The 18721-nt window shown below is 35.7% G+C and overlaps 1 protein-coding gene, 1 long non-coding RNA gene and 1 other non-coding gene across 3 annotated transcripts; all 3 read right to left on the bottom strand.

The window, feature by feature from the left end:
- Positions 1-880: 880 nt before the first annotated feature.
- Positions 881-5154, bottom strand: LOC109055788. The gene is made up of 2 exons (XR_006157250.1): positions 3182-5154; positions 881-2583 (listed from the first exon to the last, which is right to left on the bottom strand). It is a non-coding gene; the product is annotated as an uncharacterized LOC109055788 (long non-coding RNA).
- Positions 5155-6605: 1451 nt separating this feature from the next.
- LOC109055785 (polyadenylate-binding protein 1A) lies at positions 6606-17642 on the bottom strand. Its single transcript, XM_019072969.2, has 15 exons — positions 16903-17642; positions 14235-14428; positions 13993-14108; positions 12576-12715; positions 12397-12491; positions 12159-12296; positions 11768-11863; positions 11248-11520; positions 11076-11166; positions 10873-10983; positions 9127-9275; positions 7453-7537; positions 7243-7373; positions 7067-7165; positions 6606-6993 (listed from the first exon to the last, which is right to left on the bottom strand). Exons 1-14 carry the CDS (start codon positions 17093-17095, stop codon positions 7073-7075), a joined length of 1905 nt encoding a protein of 634 aa, XP_018928514.2. The 5' UTR covers positions 17096-17642; the 3' UTR covers positions 6606-6993; positions 7067-7072.
- Positions 11999-12133, bottom strand: LOC122140891. The gene has a single exon (XR_006157433.1). It is a non-coding gene; the product is annotated as a small nucleolar RNA SNORA5 (small nucleolar RNA).
- Positions 17643-18721: the final 1079 nt, after the last annotated feature.

The following is an 18721-nucleotide window of genomic DNA, read 5'->3' as shown; positions in this document are numbered from 1 at the left end:
TTTCTCCGCAGGAACCCTACAGCAGGTCAACTCTTCAATTCAGCTCAAACTTGTAAAAGTGAGGCATTTCAGCGTGATTATGTAACTCATGAGGCAAGCAAAGACCTATCACTGCAGACTGTACAAGACAATCATCTGTTCTCTTTAAACAGCTCAATTAAAATGTGTTTTGGGTGAAAGAGTTTTAGAAATAAATCAACTTGTAAAAAAAAAAAAAATGTATCTCCAAAATTTCCACTAGCACTAAAACATTAAATTAAAACCCATTTATTATGTCAAAGATATCGTATTATTCAATAAGAACATGTCCTGAATAACCGCCTAAAGTCTCACACGATGGTAACAACAAATCAGTGAAGTCTTTCTGAGTGTTTCACCAAAAATAAATCAATATGTGTTTATTTAGTATAAACAAAAAAGGAGGCCTAAGACCATTAAGATATTGTCTTTTGATGTCTTATTCATTTATTTATAATTTTCATAAATCTAAGTTATGATTACCGCAGATTCTCTAATATAATCTTTTATTGTATTACAGTAAAAATACCACGATTAAAAAATGTGTTAATTCAGAAAAAATTGAAAGTTGTAAAACAAATACGATTACGTATAAATGCTATCAAATTCAATTAATATACTGTTTGTTTGTTTTTATTGGGCTACAGTAATGAGAATCAATAATGAGAGTTTAAGAGTTTCATTAATAGTGCTAAAAATAGGCTTCAGTTTCTTCAAGCAAAATGGGAAACACTTTACAATGAGGTCTATTAGTAAATGTTAATTAATGCATTAACCAACAATGAGCGATATGAATTAATCTTTGTTAACATTAATTAAATTGTCAGGTCGATTAATTAATATTAACGGTTACATCTTTGAATTTTATTATTGTATTATTTTTTTTATTTTTTTTTTTTGATGTGAGGGGAGAAGGAACTCTTTGAATGTTCATTAGATTGCTGTTTATGTGCAGCTATATTCGGTTGTACACTCTGTTTTAAGATCTGCATGATTGGCTGAGAGTGTATGTAACAGCAGGGTCATAATGGACATGTTCATTCATGTGTACCAGCTGAAGCGCATGACCATCTCTCAGTCTCGTCCTGTGCATAGCAACCGCTGTCAATGGAGATGACTGAGAGAGAAGCGTGTCGTGATCCACGCTCTCCCTGCCCTCACAAGAACACAAGCTGTTTTTCAGCTCCACGTACACCTGAGACAGAGGCTTCCCAGAACCAGTTCAACTTAAGACAACTTCAGCGGAGGACAGTCTTTTTTCATTCAAGCCCACCCTTGTGAAAAAGAAGTCCACTTAAGTATACTTTTAAAAAGAATATTATTAATGAAATATTATAAAAGAAGAATGAGCTAAATGTAATGTTTTCAGACACTTAACTGCATTTTAAATCATCACAGTTCAAATTCATATTAAATTCAATTAGTTAAACTTAAGTATGTCTTTAAATATAATTTCCTAAATCTACTGGAATATGGTTAAAGTGGAACTACTGAATGTACCGACATGCGTTTATGATCAACTAAAAAATATGTTAATGTCATGTGTACTGGTGATATATTTAAAATATAACATAATATTAACATTAAATGAAAAATAAAAAAAAAACTCATTGCAGTTAAAATTACAATCAAGTACTTTACACATGCTTTACTACACATTAAAATAAGAAAGCACAATGAAAGATGATTAAAGCACAAGTATTTTAACAGAGTGCACTTATTTAAAGTGTACTTAAGTACGTTTAGAAACATAGTAATAAAAGTGAACTCACTTAAAGTAGGCCTACACTTAAGTGGCCTTTTATTAATATGTATTATCTGTAAATACCATTTTTCCCCCCTATATGTGCACTTTATAAACTTTAAGATCTAAAATGCATTACAATATAATTAAGCACACTTTTTAATTTCCTGTCATGTGTGGGTTTAGTGCACTGCTACTGTAGTGTAGATGTAAAAACAGGCTGTAGGCATTGATTTTGCTCGATGCTTCTAGGGACATACAGTGCATTCGGTGCTCAGATTATATCAGTGTTTCCTGGAGAACAAACCCATGACCTTTGTGCCGCTTGCTCCACACTCCAGCAGCTGAGATACTAAAACATTCAGATGCCCGAGGCGTTTCACAGAACAGCTGTCGAGACAACATGTTATGCTCACCTGGCTGGGAGGTAAATCAGTGAGTATTTGTAATGGCTGGCCCTGGGAGAGTCGTTAAGGGGGCAAGCACTCAAGCGTGAGCAAGCAGTTGTGGGCAGGTAGATACAGACATGCGCCACTGGATTTACGGAGACAAGCCAGTGACTGAATGCAACTACTAAGCAAACACCAGAACAACCTTCAGAATCCAAATCTTCAAGAGATAGTTCAACCAAAAATGAAAATACAGTCAGTAATTACTCACCCTCATGTCGTTCCAAACCCGTAAGACCTTTGTTCATCTTTGAAACACAAATTAAGATATTTTTGACGAAATCCGAGAGCTTTCTGACCCTCCATAGAGAGCAAGGGTACTCCGATGTTCAAGGCATGCATCGTGATACTCTCCATAATGGCGCCAGGGTGCTGTGGTGGAGAATTGTTGAATAAAGTGGTTATTTTTGTTTTCTTTGCACACAAAACATATTCTCGTAGCTTCATAAAATTACAGTTGAACCACTGATGTCACATGAATTATTTTAACAATGTTCTCACTAACTTTCTGGGCCTTGAATGTGGTAGTACCCTTGCTGTCTATGGGAGGGTCAGAGAGCTCTCGGATTTCATCAAAAATATCTTAATTTGTGTTCAGAAGTATTACAGGTTTTGAACGACGTGAGGAGTAATTAATGACAGAACTTTTTCCATTTCTGGGTGAAACTTTAAGACTGAAGCTAAATCATAACTAGAGACTAAATCATTTTTGCAGTGTTAATTTTGTAATAATTATATTATAGTATTAAATATAAGGAAATATTGTAACTAACTATTAAGAAAGTTACTTTAAAAAGTAATGCATTGAAATATTGTGTTACTCCATAAAAAAGTAACAGATTGCGTTAGTTAGGAAAGTAATGCATTACGTTACTTTTGCATTACTTTTTTTGTTACCTGGGCTGAGATTGCTTGTTTGATTTCTAATAACACAAAACCCAAAAGTTACATTTTTGGCAACTGTACACACCAAAAGTGAAATGAACAAGCCTCAGTCTGAAGGAAGTGCCTCTTCACCTCACTCCTGATTGCTGCTGTCAGTGAATAAATGGGAAAACAAAGTAACTTGTGTTAGTAGCTTAGATATTTTTGTTGTAAATTTAAAAAGTAATGCGTTACTTTACTAGTTACTTGAAAAAAGTAATCTGATTACGTAACTCGCTTTACTTGTACTGCATTACCCCAACACTGTTTATTATTTTGAATTTTTTTATTTTTTTTTTATTTTAGTTTAGGCTTTAGTCATTGCTATCCACTTTCATCATTTACTTATTTAATTAATATGCTTTTTTACATTTCTATTTAGCTTTAATTTACTTGGTGTAATTGTTTTATTTCAGCTTATGCATTTCAGTTGAATTAATGAATTTTGGAATTTATTTTATTGTTAAAAAAAAAAAAAATCACACAAAATTATGTGTAAAAATTATAATTAGCCATTCTCTTTTAAAACATATTTTGTTCAAACCTTGTTCTGTTCACACTGATTTAAGACCAGTGCTGGGCAGATCACTTGTAGTTCATTACTGATAATTCATTATGAAAATAGTAGTTCGTAAAGTAATCTGTTGGATTACACATATTAGCAAATGTATTCAGACTTTTGATTATTTTTAGATTACTATTGCCCTAACTAGTAAGAAAATATATGTTGTTCTTTATCAATATCATAAAGTGTATTAAACATGACATTATACCACGAAAAGATCATAAAAATGTAAAATTAAACAAATTTAACTACTTAAAATAATAAACAACAATTCAGCTTAGAATCTTAAATTCAGACGCTGCCTTAAGTATAATATAAAAAAGTTGAAATTGCTAAACTTATTTTGATGCATTAATGTAAAAATAAATTAAATCCAATTTTGTATAAAAATGATGTCATTGGACAATCCAAATAATCAGACAAAGCTGATGTGGGTATCACTTAGTGTGCGACAGACATGTGAAGTCCCTGTCTTTGAAGGTGGAAACAAAACTATTTCGAGTGGAAGCATGACACGCGAGCTCTGAATACCAGTGTACACTAGAAAGGGTTAACATGAAGAACTGAACGCAGAGGTTTCAACACTTGCTCATTTTGAAACAGGTCACATCAAACAAAGTGAATCCTGATAAAGCATCAAAGCTTGCCTAACTTGTCCTTTAAGAGTCTGAGGTTGAGTGTTGAGTAAATGTGCCATTCACATGAGGCTGGAGAACATATTGATCCTGTTTTAAGTGCAATTTTCAGTAAGGTTCCATATGTTGACATTAGTTAACTACATTCGGCAACATAACCTAAAAATGAAAAATACTTGTATAAATCCTAATGTTAATTTCAGCACTGACTAATATATTAATACAATTGAAAATTTGTATCTGTTAACATTTAATGGACCTTCGCTAACATGAACTAAAATGAACAAAGATGAATAAATACTATAACAAATGCAATGCTCATTGGTTAATGTTGGTTAACAAATGGGACCTTAAGTGTTCCTTTATTACTCCATGTAGGAGGAGAGAAAGACAGAAAGTCTTTCAGGAGAGAAAGACAATTCATAATTCATAAACTAAATTAATTCATGCAATTAAATTCATAAAAGTAGATGCAAAAACGTATTCAATGTGATTTAAAATTACCTGAAAAAAAAGGGCTTGCACATGCAAACTCAACACTACATAATGTGTTTAGTTGCTATGCAGTTGCAAATTGCAGTATATATACAGTATATTAGTGCTGTCAAACAATTACTCGCGATTAATTGCATCTAAAATAAAAGTTTTTCTTTACATAATGTGTGCATACTGTGTGTTACGCATGAGGTTGTATTGGTTGCACTATATTTACTATGTATATATAAATACAAACACATGCATGTATATGTTTAAAAAAAATATGTTGCTCATATATATATATATATATATATATATATATATATATATATATATATATATATATATATATATATATCATACATATATATATATATATATAACACATACACACACACACACACCACATATAAAATATAAATATATATATAAATATTTTCAAAATATATACTGTATGTGTGTATTATATATATACACAGCACACATACATATAACATGTAAACAAACAATTATTTTGGATGTGATTAATCGTTTGACACTAGCATATATATATATATATATATATATATATATATATATATATATATATAGATATATATCCATATATATCCATTATGTATGTATATATATAAAATTTCTCAACTGTTTCACTGAAAAACTGAGTTCTTTAAACTTAAAAAAAAAAAATAACTATGGTAAATTAATTTAACAGACTTTTCAATACAATCTGAAAATGAGCAGCTTTGAAAATATTTGAAGCAGTAATAAGAAATATAGGGGGCTTTTGAGTAAAACAGGCTGAGAACCAGATGTTTCCTGCTTTTAAAAATGATAAAAAATGTTTAAGAGTTAAGTGTGCAGGAGACAAAGCCCAAAAATTTGAAATTAAATCCAAAATGTAAATATTAAAAGTTATTAAACATAAGTGAAACTCAAGACAAACTAAAGTGACACTAAAATTCTATATCCGTCATTTTAAACTGGAATTCTTAAGTAACGTTTCTTCAGAATCAGTGATGCTGTATTCCTTGAAAGATCACCCATATAAGGGGAAGGCACTTTTGTAGTCTATCCATGCCCTTGCTAACCAACCTGATGATTACCTACAGTATACTTCTAAACTATGTAAACAACTCATCAGATTGAAGAAGCATCTCAGTGACCTACTTTTGAAATTAATGTTCACGCATACAGTAACTTAAGAGAAATTAGAAACAGTGTGCACTTTCCTTGAAATTAAAATGTCTAAAAATAACTTCAACAGTAAGGTACCTCCGAACAGACATGAGCTCAGCAGGGGCTTTACAGCCGAGCAATTACATCGCCTCTGTTACCCTACTTATTAGAAAACCATAGCACTCCACAACTTCAAAAGGGCTCCCAATGATGGGGGAAAAAATTAGTTAGCAGTAAGTTTTACCAGGATTGTCCTGCTGACCCTTCACAATTTCTTCACGTCCTGCCTTTATTTTTAACAACAGAACTGTAGAACAATAGGGTTCCACTTAATGATCCCAACATCCCATTTCTTTGTAAACATCCCAATAATAATTAAAAAAAGTCTGCCATGCAGTTTTTGTTCTCCTTTTTTGTGCAGCTACACTCCCTTCCTGGCACTCATCATCTTCCTCTTTGATTCCATCATTCCTAACCCTTGTTCTTCCCAGTAATCACACACAGCCTGTAAAAGTGCAGTGTTACAAGACTGAATCTAGTCTAAGGACATGAACTTAAAACACAACACCATTAGCATCCCAAATCCCCCTGAAAGAGATCTGAAAAAGACACTCGCACATTTTTAATGAACTTTATTTGAGCAAGCATATTTAGAATTTAAGATAACTTCAGATTGCTGGTTCAGTCAGTTCTCCTACTGAGAACATGACATAGCCAGGCTTTAAAAGCAATAAAACAAGGCAGGAATGCTTTACGGCTGTTTATTCCCTATACTGTGGATTTTTATTTTTTTTTTAGACCCCCAACATTATTTTAGTCCGTTTTTCCTTTTTTTGTTCCTTTTTTTAAAATACCTTAACTAGGCCTAGAATGCCTCTGTCTCTAGACCTGGCTCTTTCAAGTTTCTTTTTTAAATATCGTTTTCAATGTTTTGCGATGTTTTCTGTTTTTATTTTTTTCAATGTTTACTTTTTCCTCTCGGTGAAGATTCAAGGCCTTGTCCCCCTGTAAAACAGACATCGTGACCTCGCAGTTCCCAACACAATAAACATTTGACACAAGCAGAGAAAAACGTTACCTTGGCTTAGACGCTTGGCACGCCAGTAGAGTTGGTCACGGTCTTCTGAGCGGCCTCTTTAGCCTGGTGAGCCTGGAGTACGGCCACCGCCTCATCGACCTGTCAGACATCGACAAAACATCAAAACACTACATTCCATGCGGTTCACAAAAACACCGTTCAGCAACGAGTCCAACCTTGGAGCGCAGAGACTCTGGAGACTCCAGCATGTGCAGGAGCTCTGAGTTGTCGATTTCCAGCAGCATACCGGTGATCTTGCCAGCCAGGCTGGGATGCATATTCTGGATAAGTGGGAAGAGACGCTCACCTGTGAGAGGAAAATGCAACATTAGCCTGGTTTCATCAGGTGGTGGGAGGAGCATGCAGTGAAAAGCAGCAGCTTCTACCCATCATCAGCTTCTGCACCCAAGCAGCCACAGCGGCGAGCATGGAGGCCGTGAGCGGTTCCTGTCCTTGCACGTGCACAGCAGGCTGTAAACAGAGTAAACCAGTACAGTCAGTGCTGGGAAGTTCCTTTGGAAATGTAATAGGTTACAGATTACAAGTTACCCTATTCAAAATGTAGTGTAACCATTTCAATTACTTTGTTAATTTGATTACTTTTTGATTTCTTTTCTAAATTCCTAAAAGATTGTTAATCATTTTGAAACATTTAAAGCCTGCAGGGTTAAAGTTGGAGTAGTGCTCAACACTGATTACTGTCAGACTTTTAAAATGTTTCTTCATTTGATTTAAGATTATAAAAATTAAATTTCAAAGCACAGCCACCACAAAATCAGATTTAGCACTGCATTTTCCTTTTAAGTTAAATACAGATTTAAAATCATAAGGTATGGTTTAATAGCTATTTTAACTGTTTAAAAAAAAAAAAAATTCTTTGCCTATCTATGACAGGAAACACTGGCATCTAACAGTAAAGTTCCTTGCTCACGGAGTCTGAAAGTGTTTTTCTAGTGTTGTCAAACAATTAATCGTGATTAATCGCATCCCCAATAAAAGTTTTTGTTTACACAATATATGTGTGTACATTGTGTATATTTATTATGTACATATAAATATAATATATTTATACATAATATAAAATATTAGAATATAAATGTATATGTAAATTTTTCAAAATATATACTGTATGTGTGTTTTTATATATACATAATAAATATACAGTACACACACATATATTATATAAACAAAAACTTTTATTTTGGATGGGAGTAATCATTTGACAGCACTAGTTTTTTCGTATTCATCATGCACAGAAACCTTGCATGCTGAGTCCGATGCGTATTAATTTGAAAAAATCCACAAAACAGTACTAAACGGAGTCTTCAAGCAGTGAGGATGATTTTGTTGTCCTCTTGCCTCTTAAAAAGAGGTCCATCCAATCCTGAGATATAGAGGAAGGAGAGTTCCCCTCTTTATTAAGGAGCGGTGCGATTATCCCGGCCGATTCAAAGATTACTTCAGGATGTCAGTGACTCAGTTTGATGCTTTGCTAGCGATACTAGAGCCACATATTAAAAATACCACTAATTTCTGTGACCTCAGCGTGCAAGGATCTTTACAGTGCTTTGTGCTATGAGACGAAGTGGATGAATTTTAACAATCATCATTCTGGATTTTGGTGTTTGCTTGTACAGTGGTTCTGAATTGTAAAAAAAACCTCTCAAAATGCTTGCTGCGGATGCAGAAAATCGAACGCGATCCAAATGTTTTTTTTTTAATGACGGATGAAAGTTTCGGAGGCAGTGTGTAAAAATGATTGTTACACGTTAGATGTACTTACTATCATAATAACAATAAATTATGCATAATTACATGCAAGTAACCCTAAATCAAACCATAGTCCTAACTCTAACCATACAGTAAGTACTTGTAGTTAATTAATATTACTCAGTGCTTAAATGTATAATTAAACTGTAACAAGGACACCTTAAAATAAAGTGTAACCTTATTTTGTAATTATATTATGTAATTATAACTACTTACTCCCCAGCACAGAGTACAGTAAACTCAAAAGCACATCTTTCAGGCATGATGGGATAAAGGTGTAGCGCAGTTACCTGCTGCATGGTCACCTGAGGCTGTGTGTTCATGTGCTGCTGGGGGCTGCGGACACTGGGGGTGTATTTGTACTGCGGTACGCCGCGCACTGGAGGAGCGGAAGCTGCAGCCGCTGCAGTGCTGGGTCGTGGACCCATAGTCTGAGCAGCTGAGACAGAAACACAATCATAAACTCAATATTAATAATGGGAATGTTTGGATGTGGAGAGATCACCACATTCATCTATTACAAGCATTGTTGCACACACATGTAAGGTGACTGTTTTTCTGCAACAATCTCTGAAATTATTCAGCCCTCATTATGCATTCAAAATTTGAATAATATTCTTGCATTCTGGGGACTGTTCAGACCCGGTCATTATTTGCGTATTTTTTAAATTAAAAACAAATTGCATATGATCAATAACTTCTTTATTAAATGAATGGGAAACAAGAAAGTCAGATTTGATTGTTACTGTATTATTACCTTGTTATTACTACATTTACACCTTTTTATTAAATCAAGAAATGTTGTGGTTGTACATGAACTCCAGAATAACCACTGAAGCAAAACTTTTCAATATTTATAAGAAATTGTTTGAATATTATTATGCAATTCATAATAATGTGTAATCTGAGAATCACCAGTAACAAACTCAACTGAAAGATCAGTTGATTTAATTAAGTTCCTCTCAGCTTTTAACTCATAACTGCTCAAAAACAATGCAATCTTATGGTTTAAAAGTGTAAATGCAATGCTGCTAGGTGATTCTGCTTTGGAACCTTCAGAAAACTCATATTTTTCTTAAAATTGACATTGCTGACTCCATCGACTTCAAACGTATCTGTGTATCTGTCATTTCCTGTCAGATTCCATTTAGAAGGTCTTTAAATGGAGAATGTAAAAATAAAAATAACTCCTTTCTGAAAATGTACTCATTGTGATTCCTTTTTCCAGCACAGGTCACATATCTCTTGGCAGGTCAAAACGGACCCAAAGTTATTATGAGGCTGTTTTTTAAGGAACCATCGTTTAAACCAACAGCCACTGAAGCCAAGAAAGTTTAAAATGGTAAGATGTAAAATGCTTTTGTCTTGATTAGGGTTAAATATAAACTGCACGACAGCAGATTTCCGTGTTTAATGACATGGTCTTTAAGAAACTTAAAAGGCAAATGAAATCAAGTATGTTAAATCACAACATTCACAAAATCACTGAATATTAGGGTCTGCGATGATAAATCGATGCAGAATCGATTTGTGGATCAATTGAGATGCATCACGATTCTCTCTGGAATCGATTCTGAGCTTAGATTTCAACAGCAGATGCTCTAATATAGTTTTTATCCGCACACTCAAATGCTGAAGAAGAAGACTGCTGAAGAGCGCTTGTGTGTTTGGCTGAGTCATGTAATTTCACCTCGGCTCAGAATGCTTTTATGACGTGAGATTAATGTAAACAGCCCACCGTGAACACCCTTGTAATTCACTTCAACCTTTCTGAATTTTATGAATGATTATTTTAGGCTCAAGTGTGTGTAAGGATTAGGAAACAAGCAGAGTACGGCTGTTTCTAAAGCATGCAGCGCCATCTGCTGTTCAAAACTGATCGACTTGAGAAAGAATCCCGATGCATTCGGGAAAAGCTCAGAATCGATGCGGAATCATTTCACGATGCCTCAAATTATTTCCCCAGTCCTACTGAATATTCTATGTCACCAAAACCTGATGGTGCTGTGGTGCATGTAAAGGCTGAAACTACTCACCAACACGCTGTGTGGACATCATGCGAGGCACCTGAGATGCAGGACGCATGGTGTTGAAGGACTGAGGTCTGGGGGCAGATGGCCGCATTGTGCCTGGCATGTTCTGGAAGTCTGTTGGAAAGGTTCAAAGTCTTTATTAGTATGAATCAGTGCTACTGGATTCATGTAATGAAGCAGGTTTCTGAGATACAAAGGTGACTTACGCTGAGGCCGGACACCCTGTGTGGCCCAGCGGGGACTGGGTCTGAGCTGAGTGAGCTGACTGGTAGGGTAATACGCAGCTCTGTTCTGGGCCTGCGATGAAAGGAAATCATTAAGGGAAAGAAAAGAAAAATCAGAAGTAATGTTAATCTAAGCAATAAGACAGCAACCCACCTGTGGAATGGCAGCCATGAAGTATCCTGATGGAGGTGCAGGTTGGTAGGGGTTGATAACGGGGTTTGGCACTGCACGGACACTGGCCATCCTCTGCATGTACTGGTTGGTGAGATGGGCCTGCCGTTCCTCTTTGCGCTGAGCAAGAGCCACATACAGTGGCTTAGTGGCCACAATACGGCCATTCATCTCAGTCACGGCTTTAGTTGCTTCCTCAGGGGAAGAGAAACAGACAAACCCAAAGCCTTTACTGCGACCACCGTCCATCATGACCTGTGACAGAAGAGGGGGAAGTCTTCAATTTTTGTGCAATGGTATTTTTAGGCTTTAGTACAGTAACTAAAAACATTTCTGCACTGAAAAATTGTACACAATTACACCAAGAAAGTGCATTAAAGTAAAACAATCCATTTTTAAATCCAATGCATTTTTATAAGACCATCAGTGTGTACATTTAGTTCTTACAGAAAATGTCTAGAATGTGTATAAATAACTTGATCAGACGGATTCACAATCGTACCTTGGCACTGGTGATTGTACCGAAGGGAGAGAACTCTTTACGAAGACGCTCGTCATCAATACCATCATCCAAGTTCTTCACGTACAGATTGACACCCTGTAAAGACAGCAAATGGCTGTGAAGAACTGCATCTGTGAGGGCACCTACAACACATCTCCACTGGATTTAATAAATAAAATTAAAGATTCAAATGCAGTTACACAGTCTAACTCATGTCCTTGAATAAGAAACACTTGTACATAGCCCTTCTATCCCCAATATCCACTATACAGGAACGTGAGGCCCATGGGCTACAAATTCACTGTTGCAGCCGTTTTGGCCAGTGTGGTCCACTGAGGAGGAAACACTGAATTTGACAAGGCTGCAGAGGTCAGAGTTCACCCTCACTGACCTGGTAGCGAGTCATGCGGTCCTGCTTCATCTGTTCAAATTTGCGCTTGAGCTCAGTTTGCCGCTCCACTTTCTTCTGAGCACGACCCACATAGATGAGCTTCCCGTTCAGTTCTTTGCCGTTCATCTCATCCACAGCCTGTCAGAAGAGAGCAGAACTATTGTACATGTGCATCCTATGGTCAAGTTTCCGTCAGGAAGTCAGTTACATTAGTTTGACTACATTAAGTCGAACTGACCCTCTGGGCGTCTTCGTGCCTCTCAAAACTCACGAATCCAAAGCCTCTGGACTTTCCATTTTCATCAGTCATGACACGGATGCTCATGGCAGAACCATCAAATAAGGGAAAAAGGTTTGGTAATGTGTACGTTGCTAGAGAATAACAGTGTATAAATTGCAGTACTACAAAGAACTTACCATATTTGCTGAAGATGTCCTTGAGTTTGTCATCATCCATGTCTTCCCCAAAGTTTTTGATGTACACGTTGGTGAATTCTTTGGCTCTTGCGCCGAGCTCAGCCTCCCTCTCCTTGCGAGATTTGAAGCGCCCTACAAACCTGATAGAAATTAGGATTGTTTAATAGAAGAATCTAAAGGATCTCAAAGTAGTTATTTCAAGAGGCTGGTTGACGTAGTTTACATTTTAACAAGACATTTAGGATTTTTCAACAATATACCATTTATCTTTGTAATTAGTCATTAAAAGCCAAACCAAGCCGAAAAAATTTTCTTTAATCGAAATGAACAAGGAAAGCTTTCCACAGTTTATTACTCAAATAACTAGGAAGAATTATTTAACTTGTATAAATCAGGTTTGTTTAGTATATACACTACCATTGAAAAGTCTAGGTAAGATTTTTGAAAGAAATACTTTATTCAGCATGGACATATTAAATTGAATTTGACAGTAAAGACTATAATCTTAAAAAAGATTTTTATTTCAAAAACTTATTTTGAAAAACAATCTATTCATCAAATACTGTTTTTTATATATTTTTTTTGATGATGATGAATAATAAAAAAACAATAACATAATAAAAATTAACCATAAAAAAACTAAACATCACAACCATTTCCAAAATATAACATTACACTTAATACAGGAGATATCAGAATGATTTCTGAAGGATCATGTGACACTGAAGACAGGAGTAATGATGCTGAAAATTCAGCTTTGCATCACAGGAATAAATATATTCAAACAGAAAACATTTTAAAATGCAATAATATTTCACAATATTACTGTTTTTACTGCATTTTTTATACATTTATGCAGCACTGGTGAGTGCACTACATTTAATCATCTTACAGACGTCAAACTTTTGAATGGAAGTGTATATTTTAAATGCACTTCTGTGAACATTTTAGTGATGACAAATTATTGAAATTATTAAATTATTGACAGTGGAGCACAATTTCATACCTAGGATTGTAGACTGTCTGTCATAATGCAGTAATACTTGCATGCAATCTTTAAACAAACGTATATTAGGTGATATAAAAATGGACACCAAAATGTTTTTCAGAATGTCGCTTTAAGGAATCGTTCACCCAAAAATGAAAATTTGCTAAAAACAAACAAAAAAAGAATACTTACCATCAGTGTAATTTTTCAGAAAATTTTTATTCCTGGTTGAACTATTCCTTTAACTTTTATGTTACAACATTTTAATAAAAACACTTTAATGTCACTTAGTCCAACCCTTCCACACACTTCAATTCCAAACCAAGTCTGTTAGTCAAAGCCACTCCTCATGTTAGCTGACAAGGTCTTTTAGCAATTTTCCTTCAACCTAATGCTCAGGTTTGGGACAAAGCTAAAAATCTCACTTACACTTTTCTGTCATTCAGCAACATGCCGTTCATTTTCTCAATGGCTCTTTCAGCGGCCTCCTGGGTCTCAAAGTGCACAAAGCCGTAGCCCTTTGAGCCATTCTCGTCACAAACCACTAAGAAAGGATATCAGGCATAAAATCATGCACCCACTGACCAAAAGAAGCACTCATGCACAAAAAAATCCAACACTCAATCATCAAATCAATGCAAAGCACACTCAAAAGCGTGTATGCGCATTACCTTGCAGGACAGGATGTTGCCAAATGCAGAGAAGGTATCATAAAGTGCTTTATTATCAATAGACTTGTCCAGGTTCTTGATGAAGATGTTCCCAACGCCGCTCTTCCTCAGCGAGGGGTCGCGCTGAGACCACATGATGCGGACCGGTCTACCCTTGATCACGTCAAAGTTCATTGTGTCTAGAGCTCGTTCAGCTGGAAGCAAAAACAATTATGAGGCTACTAAAAAGATCAGCACTTAAGGCAAGGCACTATTGGCAAAACCATTGTCTTTTTATTTCACGCACTCAACAGTTTGAATATTTCTGGATTTTGTTCATCCACGTCTTTTTGTACTACTAGAAAGAAAACCTCCAAAATACATATTTAAATGTTTGTTTTATTACACTACCTATTTGTGTCTATTTATTTAGGATTTAATGCCATATCAGCGGCTATATTCAAGTCAACAGTATTATGATTACAATATTTCAACAAATTGTTTAGAATAATTTAACAACTTTATCTTAAAAACAATCAACATACAAATATAATTAAATTAACAATTATAACAATAGGAACAATAACAAATACATACAATTCCAGAAAAGTTGGGACGTTTTGTGAAATGCCATAAATATCAAGAATATTTTATCTGGTGTTCCTCTTTAACTTTTATTTAATTGACAAAGAAAAAAATATTTTTTTTCACTGACCAACTTAATTTTATTTTGTAAACAGACAAATTTTGATTTGGATGGCTGCAACACACTCCAAAAGAGTTGGGACAGAGGCATGTTTCACCTCAACTTACCTTTTAATTACAATGTTTCATTGTTTGGGAATTGAGGATACTAATTGTTTCAGTTTTGCGAACAAAATTTTTGTCCAATCTCGCTTGATACAAGACTTCAGAAGCTCTGCAGTCTGTGATCGGCGTTGTCTGATTCTCCTTTGCATGACTGGTCAAACATTTTCAATAAGAGTCAGATCTGGACAGCAGGCAGGCCAGTCTAACACATTCACTGTCTCTACGAAACCACGCTGTTGCAGCACATGCAGAATGAGAGCTGGCATCGTCTTGATCTAATAACCATGGACTGCCCATAAAAGACTTCAACTTGGTGGAAGTGTATATCTCTGTATTTGCCTCCATGTCAATAGTATCTTCACACATTTGTCAGTCACCCATGCCGTTTGCACTGATGCAATCATATACCATGACAGATGTTTTCTTTTGCATCAGTCGCTGATGAAAGTCCGGATGGTCCCTTTGATCTTTGGCACTGAGAACTCAACATCATTTTTCTCAGAAACACACTGAAATGTGGACTCATCTGAGCAAAGCACACATTTGCACTGTCTTTTTGTCTATCTGAGATGAGCTCTGGCCCAGAAGCTGATGTATAGCTTTCTCCTCCAGTAACAGAGATTCAAGTTGCATTTCTTGACGCAGTGGCGGACTGTAAAGTGACAGGGGTTTTCCGAAGTACTCCTGAGCCCATGCGGCTATATTTAACATCGCAGCATGACGGTTTCTAAAAGTTAAAAATTATACAAGTTAAAGAGAATTAACAGATCACAGATTCTGGATTTTATTGCATTTTACAAAACGTCCCAACTTTTCTGGAACTGGGGTTGTAGAATGTATGACACTGTATAATAAAACTCTAAAATTATTCCAGGAGAAACCTTTTCAAAAATCTGTTTCTTTAAAATTGTCTCATCGTTCTCATCTCATCAAAGTTCTCATCATTAGTGTTTTCTATTTGAGATTTATATGGACATTTCTATTCATATATTATTTAATTTCATAAAAATATGGCATAAAAAGTTCCAAAAAACCCTCTGTAAAACATTCAACTCTATTGTCGATAAGATTTAACAATGAATTTCAGACCTGTCTTCATCCAATAATCACACTTCTGTTCTGATACAGATACAAACAAGTTCATATTTAATTAGACAGTCGAAATATTTAAAAACATTTCAGAAAACTTAATTCAAAACATCTGTCTTTATGTACGGTTATTAATCAACTAGGGAAGCATCTGCTCAGATCTATTAATTAATATTGTCACCAGTAGTGTTTTGCCTTAAATTTGCAAAAGATGATCCTGACACTGACTGAAAGTGAAGCGAATATTTTTCTCTCATCATAAAAGTGTCCATCTGAATAACCAGATCATAACTACTCCGTGATACATACATTACACAGACACTGCTTAGTCCCTACACTAATTTTTTAGTGCATTTTTTAATGGTTTAATGTCTGAACCATTTTGTGCAACCACCAAAATCCACATATGATATATGCAACCTGAATCCAAAAAAAAAAAAGATAGAAATCTCTGAATGCAAACTGAACATTGACCTAAATTCGAGGAGCTGCACACGTGACACCCCCAAGACCATGTTTAAACCCACAGCATGATATAGCTTCACAATAAAGCAGGGATAATAAACCGCAATAATCAATGCGATCAAGGCATTTTCCGGATAGGGTTATCTGTGCTGCACACTCTCCGCCCACCCACGCCCTAAATATGACAGGCACGCCATGCAGCTCTCATCCTCAACGCTTTATAATTCATAACCAGACGCTTGCGCTGCATGTGGAGGAGATGCATAAGCACGCAACTGACGCGCTACATTTACAATATGTCTTTAGCGTCAATGCCATCATTTACCGTCTGCAGGCTGCTGAAAGTTGACATAGGCATAGCCCAGCGACCGGCGCGTGATCATGTCCCTGCACACCCGGATGGACAGGATGGCACCGGCCGGGCTGAACTTCTCGTAGAGCATGGCTTCAGTCACGTCCTGGTGCAGGTCTCCAACATACAGGGAGGCCATGGGGTAACTGGGAGCGCTGGGGTTCATTTTCTCTTCCCTCGCAGCTGTGAACTCGCGGAATCGAACGCGTTTGGAGGCGCTAGCGCGTGAGCTCAACTACGTCAGAATGTAGCTAATAACGGTAACTGTCAAATTAACCTCAACAGGCTAGTTTTAAAACTGAAAACCGTCGACTAAAAGATGACTTCGCCTGGACGATTAAAGCGTTTCGTTTAAAAATGACGAATATTTAGGGCAACTTAAAAGTTCAAATGCGAAAAATCCAAACCGACGAATCGAGCAAACCGCTAACGGTTAACGGTTAACGGCAGGCCTTCGCGAGCTCGCACACTGTCGTTATCTTTCGGGGTTGTTGAGATGTTTCAAGGCCTCCAGCTCCCACTTCACCGATTTTTAATTAAAATGAAAGAAAAAAAAAAGAAAGAAAATGATTTTTTGGAGTTTTTAAAAGTTTTTAATTTTTTTTTGTATTTTTTTTTATTTTTTATATAATGTGTGCCGAGGCGAGCTCCGGAGCACACGCGCACTCTCACAGCACTAACAGCCGGGGATCGGGAGAGAAGGGGCGGGGCGAGCCATCCCATATATACCTGCCACGACGTCATCCACCGACGCAATGTGACGCAATCAGTTTGGATGGTGATTGGATGAGACGTGTTAGAGCCCGCAGATCTGGCCAATAAGCTTTTAGAATGATGAATAGTTGATTTTTGTAACGCATGTATAAAAGTGAAAATAAATTACTCAGCTTATATATATATTTTTTAACGTTTATTCATTTAATTTAGATTAGGTTATTCACTTAAATATTTAATATGTATACAGTGGTGTCCAAAATTAATAGAGCACTAGTATTTTCACCAGCTACAAATGGTTTTAAGTCAGTTATTTCTATCTTTTGCTGTCTGTGTCAGTAGGAAATATCAGTTTATGTTTCCAAACATTCATTTAGCCATTAATTGTAATAATCCAGTGAGATTTTTGTTTGCTGCACACAGAGATCTGATGAAGAAACAGAGCAAACTGAGACAGACTCAATCCAGAAGAACTGTGGCAGCGTCAGAAGTTGAAAAAAAAAAAATATATATTTTCTGACATTATTTTTGACAGCATCCTCATTTTACAGCATTTAATTTTATAGCTATCATTTGGAAATTACACAGCAACAATAGTTGTTTTATTAATCATGTCAATCAATGTCATATCAATCATGTTCTTTACTGACACTGTTTTCTATTTCACTCAATAATTAATATTTTTTATTATGGATTTTCCTTGGGTCTGGCACAAAGGTACAAGAAACAAAAAACAAGATCAAATCTATAACAGCTATTTGAAAAGTCAACATTTTTCCAATACAGACAGTTTTAATGTGACCTTTATATCACAAAAATATCTTAAATTAATAAATGTTGAATAATAACAAGTCAAAGAACTGTCGATTTCCAAATGTAATTTATCAATAACTGCACTTGGGTCTTTGTAGCCTATATTAGTGATAAATAACCTAATTGCTTTGATCACACAGGATGCTGAGGGGAACCAATACAGTCTGTGATCAGTGTTGTGTTTATTCTCTGTAACAGTCCTCACTGTTCAGTTTCACAACACATGATTAAAACTCATAGTTGATAAACAGCACAGATGTCTGTA

This window comes from Cyprinus carpio, chromosome B19 (genome assembly GCF_018340385.1).
Source record: "Cyprinus carpio isolate SPL01 chromosome B19, ASM1834038v1, whole genome shotgun sequence".
Lineage (NCBI taxonomy): Eukaryota > Metazoa > Chordata > Actinopteri > Cypriniformes > Cyprinidae > Cyprinus > Cyprinus carpio.
This window is presented reverse-complemented; position numbering and strand designations above follow the sequence as displayed.

Coding starts and splice junctions, on each gene's coding strand:
- LOC109055785 (XM_019072969.2), bottom strand. CDS start 17,095: ATGAACCCCAGCGCTCCCAGTTACCCCATGGCCTCCCTGTATGTTGGA. Junction 14,109..14,234: donor GCAACATCCTGTCCTGCAAG/GTAATGCGCATA, acceptor TATCCTTTCTTA/GTGGTTTGTGACGAGAATGG. Junction 11,521..11,767: donor GTACAATCACCAGTGCCAAG/GTACGATTGTGA, acceptor CTTCTGTCACAG/GTCATGATGGACGGTGGTCG.